At 42.7% G+C, this 6785-nt stretch overlaps 1 protein-coding gene across 14 annotated transcripts in view; it reads left to right on the top strand.

Moving 5' to 3' along the window:
* Window positions 1-5406, top strand: part of Ncoa2 (nuclear receptor coactivator 2) — a 249034-nt gene extending 243628 nt beyond the window's left edge. For 13 of the 14 annotated variants that reach the window (XM_031366898.1, XM_031366899.1, XM_031366885.1 and 10 more), the window contains one exon: window positions 1712-5406. In XM_031366898.1, the coding sequence (XP_031222758.1) occupies window positions 1712-1723 (12 nt within the window). In that variant the 3' untranslated portion in view covers window positions 1724-5406. The remainder of the gene's footprint in view (window positions 1-1711) is intronic. The other variant, XM_031366892.1, reaches the window with a different exon arrangement.
* The last annotated feature ends 1379 nt before the right edge of the window (window positions 5407-6785 follow it).

Below are 6785 nucleotides of genomic sequence, written 5' to 3'. Positions count from 1 at the left end.
GGGGATGGCGCTCACATGGGCCTTTACTCCAGTGCCCAGGAAGCACAGACAAGTGGATCTAGGAATTAGAGGCCATGCCAGTAAAGAATTCCAAGACCCTATCTTACAAAGTGGGGAGGAGGGCTAGAGAGATGGCTCAGCCATTAAGAGCACTGACTGCTTGCTCATCCAGAGGTCCTGAGTTCAATTCCCAGCAACCACATGGTGGCTCACAACCATCTGTAATGGGATCCAGTGTCCTCTTCTGGTGCGTCTGAGAACAGCAATTGTGTGCTCACATATATGAAAGAAATAAAATCTTCAAAAAAAATCAAAAGGTGGGGAGGAAACCTGGAGAGGTAGCTCAGTGGTTGGAAGCACCTGCCACTCTTCCAGAGGTGCTATCCTCAGAGCTGCTTGTGGCTCCACCTCCGGGGGCGGGGTGTGACTCCACCTCCAGGGGGGACGTCTGACACCCTTTTCTGGACATGTATGTGTTATATAGACATACAAATTAAAAGTGAAATATCAAATAATCAAAAGAAGCCAGACATGGTGGGTGGTACACGCCTTAATCCCAGCACTTGGAAGAAAGGGTACGAGGATCTTTGTGAAACCAAGGCCAGCCTTGTCTACATGATGAGTTCCAGAATAACCAGGACTACATAGACCCTGTCTCAAAAGCAAACAATTTTTTTAAAGATTAATTTATTTATTATATGTAAATACACTGTATCTGTGTTCAGACACACCAGGGCATTAGATCTCATTACAGATGGTTCTGAGCCACCATGTTGTTGCTGGGATTTGAACTCAGGACCTCTGGAAGAGCAGTCAATGCTCTTCACCACTGAGCCATTTCTCCAGCCCTAAACAATTTTTTTAAAATGTCAAAGGAATAATCTTAGGCTGCGGGGTTACTCAGTGGCTAAAGTGTTGCTCAAACATGAGGATCTCAGTTCAAATCTCCAGCTCCTACCTCAACAGCTGGGTGTGGCAGCACATGACCTGGAAGCTAGTGCTTCAGAGAAGGAGAGAAGAAAGCAGCCAGCCAGTCTAGCTGATGCAAGGAGGCCTTAGGTTCAGTGAGACCACGGTAGAGCTTGGTCTAGAATGACAGCACACATGTATACACACACATACACACACACACACACACACACACACACACAAAGATCGTAATACCACAAAACAGTGGGTTTGGGTGACACTGTGAACTTAGTAGCCAGGTGGACATTAACCTTGAGGTCTGCCTGCACCTCCTGAGTGCTGGCATTTTGGGCCTCTGCAACAAACTACACCTGGCTGGAGAGACATCTTTGTTAAGGGAGGCAGAAGTCGTTCTGTAGAGACCGATGGTCCATCCCGACCCTGACTGCAGCCTGCAGGGAGCTTCACACTGATGTGGTGAGCTTGTACATGCCACATCCAGTAAGGAACAGCACCACCTGCCTTCCCTTGTCAGAAACACATCTTCTCATTAAATGCGGGACCTTTGTGACTCTAGAATAAGCTAGTATGTTGTGTTTTGTGATGATCACTCCATTGTTTTCATTTAAAACAAACAAACAAAAAAAAAAAACTTGATATTGCCAGTGTGGTGGTGCACCCATTTGAAAGACTAGTGTGTGGGGTGGAGAGTCTTCAGTAGTTCAGGGTGGCAGCAGACAGAACCAAACAAACCTAAAGAGCCCCATGTCTTCACATGACCTTTCTGTCTGTTTCCCTTCAGAAGTACTGCTGACCCTGGAGAAGCTGTCTGCGTCTTTCTTCAACCCACTGGGCTTACAAACATTTACCAATCTGGAGAGCTGTGTCTCTGTGTTGACCCACCTGACATGCCGCCAGTTCTCCCAGGACACAGCAGCAGAGTTGGGCCCTGGCCCACAGCATAGAGCGTGCTGGCTTGGCTGCCACTGGGGGAGCTGCCTCTCCAGACAGCCTGCAGCTCCCCTCCAGAGCAACCCGCAGTCTGTTCACTGCATTCACCGTAGTGCAACTTAGATCTCCTGCAAAGTAAACGTCCACAGGCCGACTTCATCCCCATTCAGATTGAATGTATTTAAATGTGTGTGTTTGAGGAGACCCATGCTCTTGGCCTGTTCCTGTTTGGCTCCGACACTGGTTTCTTGCTTTGTTTTCCATGGCTATTCTCTGTAAAAGATTAGAATCTTATCTAGAGGAAAGAAAGGAATTTTTAACACAGTCCAACGAAAAGTGTTCTAAGCTTCAAGCCTGCATTTGGTTGGGATGGAGACAGGGCAGACATGTGGACAGTGCTGTGCGCTGGCACACCTAGTCAGGGACAACTAACACTGGCAGAGTTCTGTCTGGAAGGAGTGTCCCGTCGTTGAACAGATGAGAAGGCTCCTGAGAGAGAGAGAGGCTGTTAACATTAACAAGTATCTGTTCCTGTTTTTCTCTGTTAAAACCAAACTAGTTTCCCCTAAGTCATGAATCAAAAATTTCTAAAAATTTCTTTCTAAATTGTTTTTAGATCAGTGAGGTAGTTGGATTGGCATCTCCTTCCTTCCTTTCCCACCTTCTCTTGTCCATCCCTCTTTCGTTCCTTTAAAGTAAAAACATCAACAGCACCAGACATAGAGACCAGGGAGCCCTTTGTTTCTCAGTGCTGTGCCAGCCACGTACAGCGGCTTCCCAGTGATGGCGCATTTCCTGTCAGGCAGAGGAGCAAGTGGACATGGAATGCCAGTCAGGCTGTGACACCTGCTTAGGAAGCCTGGGCTGCCCCATCAGCTCGGGCCTCCAAAACGAGAGAACGTAGTAATGCAGTGAGCAGCAGACATCACGACAGATCTAACCTCTGCCATGTGGGTTCTGGGTTTTGTTTGTTTGTTTGTTTGTTTGTTTGTTTAATTTTGTTTTTTAGCAGTGCTGACAAAGCTGAAGTTTTGTAAGGTACATAAAAATCCAATTTATATGTAAACGAGCAATAATTTAAGTTCTGAACTTAAGTGTTTTAACTGTATAATTTTGTGAGGTATACATATTGTGGAATTGACTCAAAAAAATGAGGTACTTCAGTATTAAATTAGATATCTTGATAGCAATGTCTCCTAAAGGTGTTTTGTAAAGGCTGCCAATGCCTTGATTAGACCTGATTTGTAGACTTAAGATCTTTTGTTTTCTAAGCCTTGAGATTCTTCTCATGAATCATGTATCTAATCTATATGATATGCAGCCGCTGTCAGAACTAAGTCTTGATTTTATATGTTTATATTCTTTCTTAATAAACCTTAGGAAGACTCCATTACTAAAGCAGCCCACTTTGACGGTTGTTTTCCTTGCCCACTGTCGGGGATAACCTCGGTTAAGTGGTGTCAGTTTCAGACAGCTGCAGTACCCAGACCTGAGACCCTTTGCAATTCTCCCCACCCCTAACACACACACTTTCTTAACCTAAATTTCAGAATGATATCTTTTTGATGTCTAAAAACAAAGCATTTTATAATATCTCATTATCCAAGCTTTCTAGGATCAGAGTTTTTCCTTGAAATTTATTTGTTTATTCCTGGCAGGGTTAAAAACATATAAACTACCCTATTTATATTTACGTCTCCCTATATATCTACAGATTGTAGAAATATCAAAAGAGATATGACCCAAAGACAAATGGAAAATCATCTGAAACTGTTGCTCCATGCCAAGGAACTTTCTAGAAATTTGCATTTCGATACCTTTTTCCACTTGAGGAGGACTCTCAGTGCGGGAGGAGGCCCAGGAACACTTCCCCTTTGGCCACCAGTTCATGTGTCTGCTCGAGACTCCACTTTTCTCCACCAAACCATTGGCTTGCACAGCTGTCCCACAAAGGGAGCAGATGGAGCCCAGGAACGAGGCTCAGGTGGTGCACTACTGAGCACGACCTATTCTCAGATCTGTCAGAAATGTGAGTTAGGTAAAATAACTTTTAGCTTCACACAGTACAAGAAAAAATGGAATTTAAAACAGGTTTGTTCTGCTTCCTATTAAATCCCATCTCACTATAACATCAGCCACAATACCTTACCTTTCAGCATTCATTCAATCTACCACTGTTCTCTAATGTTGACCGGCAGTTAGCATAGCCCATGGTCATGGGCTGTCCTCTCACAGGTCAGAGCAGCCACGCACTGTGTTTCATCTAATCAGGAGGATCAAATCAGCGAAGGAGTCCTGATCATGTTCTCAGAGGCAGTGCCAGCTCAGCCTCGCCCACCATCAGTATTGCTCACCTCTACACCACTCATTTGTACTTGGTTTTGTCTGACAGAACATAGAATCAGTGTTTTCTTAGATGACTCAATGTGAAATGCATAATGTGAAAAGTACACATACCTGATCTTGGTTGTAAAATCCATTTAAGTGTTCATGTAACATGGTGAGTTTTAAAAGTGAAGTGCACTGTGTTACTACAACCAACTCATTTGACTCAAAGATTAAAACACACACACACATACACGTGTATCTCTTATGACCTGTAATGATTGAAAGCAATGTTTTTTTGCAGTGTAAGATGCAATTTTTAATCTGTGTTTAAAAATGGAGTTCATATGGGTGTGACACGTGAACTGGGAGGCACAGATCCACTTGCAGAACCCAAAGATACACAATCAATTTTGAAATGCAACTTAAGCCATTAATTGTTGGTGTGAATTTAAAATTTTCTAGTTGTTTATATGGTAGTATGCTGCCGAAGAGCAAAGCATTCTCTGCACAAAAGAAAACACTGTAGTGGCTTCGATTTTAATTAGAACTCTCTCCCTGGTGTTTCTTTATAGACTAAAACAAAATCTTTTAAGTTTCTTACTACAGGTAAAAGCTATGTGCAAGAACCTCAAAATGCTAAAACCTAGCATAATGCCTTAGATCTGTTTTTAAGTCTTGTATATTCCTACATAGCTGTCTAATGTATTATATTTGTATAGTGAATTGTGTACAATTTTTGAATAAGTACATCATCGCTTACCCATATGTTATTGAACAGTGATGATGACCTGTTTCTTCAAACATTTTAACTGTCTTTTTTTTTTCCTTTGTCACTTGTGGGTTTTATTTGTACAGTTCCTCATGAAGTTGCATCTGAGATATGTGTATATGAAAAGATTATACAAGGGTAAAATTAAGCAATATATTAACTGTGGTTCTTCAGGAGAAAGCTTACAGTGTTTCAGGTTGTGATTTATTTTCAACACAGAGTTGACTCTGAACATCACTTTGTTCATCTACATTGATGTTTGTATTTCTAGTGTGAGCAGTTTATGCAAAGGTAGATATATTCAGAGAAATTTTAAATACATTTATGCAAGTTACTATTGCTTTGCTGATGCTCTTTGCTTATTTGATGTTAAATAATGCTATTGTAAATAAAGAATCTGTTGTCATTGCATCATTTAATAAATTTTAACGCCTTCGGGTTTTACATGGCTTTAGGGATTTTAATGTGGTGACACAGTATCTTCTTTTGTAGTTTAAACCTAAAAATACCTGAGAACTACTACTGGCTGCTCTTTCAAAAGACCCAGATTCAAATCCTAGCACCCACACATCATCTCAAAATTATCTGTAACTCCAGATCCAGAAGATTCAACCCCTTCTTCTGGCTCTTACAGGTATTAGGACCACTCATGATATAGTTTTCATGAAAACAAAACACCTATAGACATAAAAGTTTAAAAAAAAATTAAAAAGGGCTGGAGAGATGACTCAGCGGTTACGAGCACTGACTGCTCTTCCAAAAGTCCTGAGTTCAAATCCCAGCAACCACATGGTGGCTCACAGCCATCCATAATGAAATCTCATGCCCTCTTCTGGTTGTCTAAAGACAGCTATGGTGTACTTACATCATAATAAGTAAATCTTTAAAAAAAAAAAAAATTTAACGACCTTGTCTTTTAAGAATTTCTTGGGCTGGGCATGGTGGTGCACACCTTTAATCCTAGCACTCCAGAGGCAGAGGCCGGTGGATCTGCCTAGTCTATAGAGCAAGCTCCAGGACAGCCAGGGCTGTTGAGAAAGAAAACAAACAAACAGAAGAAAAAAGGAATTTCTTGTGAACTGGAGTGATAGCTCAATATGCTTACTGCTTTTATCCAAGAGCCAACTTCAGTTCCCAGCACCCAGGTCAGGAGGTTCACAACTGCCTGTAACTCCCATTTCTGGGGGATCCAGTGCCTCTTATGGCCTCTACAGACACTGAACTCAAGTACACATATCCACAAGGAGAAATACTCATGCACATAATTAAAAATAAATTTTAAAAATAGCAGTTGGTGGTTACAGCTCTCTAACACCTTACCCTCCCAGAGAAGCTGGGGAAGTATATATCCTAGTTGATATCACTAGCAGATGTAGCCTGTCTCGTCCCTACTACAAGTACTGCTGCAGTATCTGTGTATGTGCACGAGTCACAGCACACCTGTGCTGGTCAGAGGTCAACGTTCGGAAGTTGGTTCTCTCCCTCCACTCTTTGGGTCCTGGGGATGGGATTCAAGGTCACCAGCTGACGAAGATGCAAGTGAGCCCCTTTACCAGCTCAGCCGTCCCCCAGCCCGCAAACTGTTTATGAAGATGGCAAGTACTGTGTCCTGGCTTACTGGGGCTGGTTTGGTACCAAGAGGTTAATAGTGTAATTACACCACCCCCAACCCAGGTCCTAAATTGCATGCAATACTCGAGGCCCAGTTTGGGTTTTCCTTCTCTGGCATGGAGGGGAACATTGACCATTGCAGGTGGTGGCCCAGAGAGGACTGTGCTAAGACTGCTGCTGCTGACAGCAAGGGTGCCCAGCAGCAGAAAGTAGATCC

This window comes from Mastomys coucha, unplaced genomic scaffold (assembly GCF_008632895.1).
Source record: "Mastomys coucha isolate ucsf_1 unplaced genomic scaffold, UCSF_Mcou_1 pScaffold14, whole genome shotgun sequence".
Lineage (NCBI taxonomy): Eukaryota > Metazoa > Chordata > Mammalia > Rodentia > Muridae > Mastomys > Mastomys coucha.
Note: the sequence above shows the minus strand (reverse complement) of the source record. Positions and strands in the feature narration are given on the sequence as shown.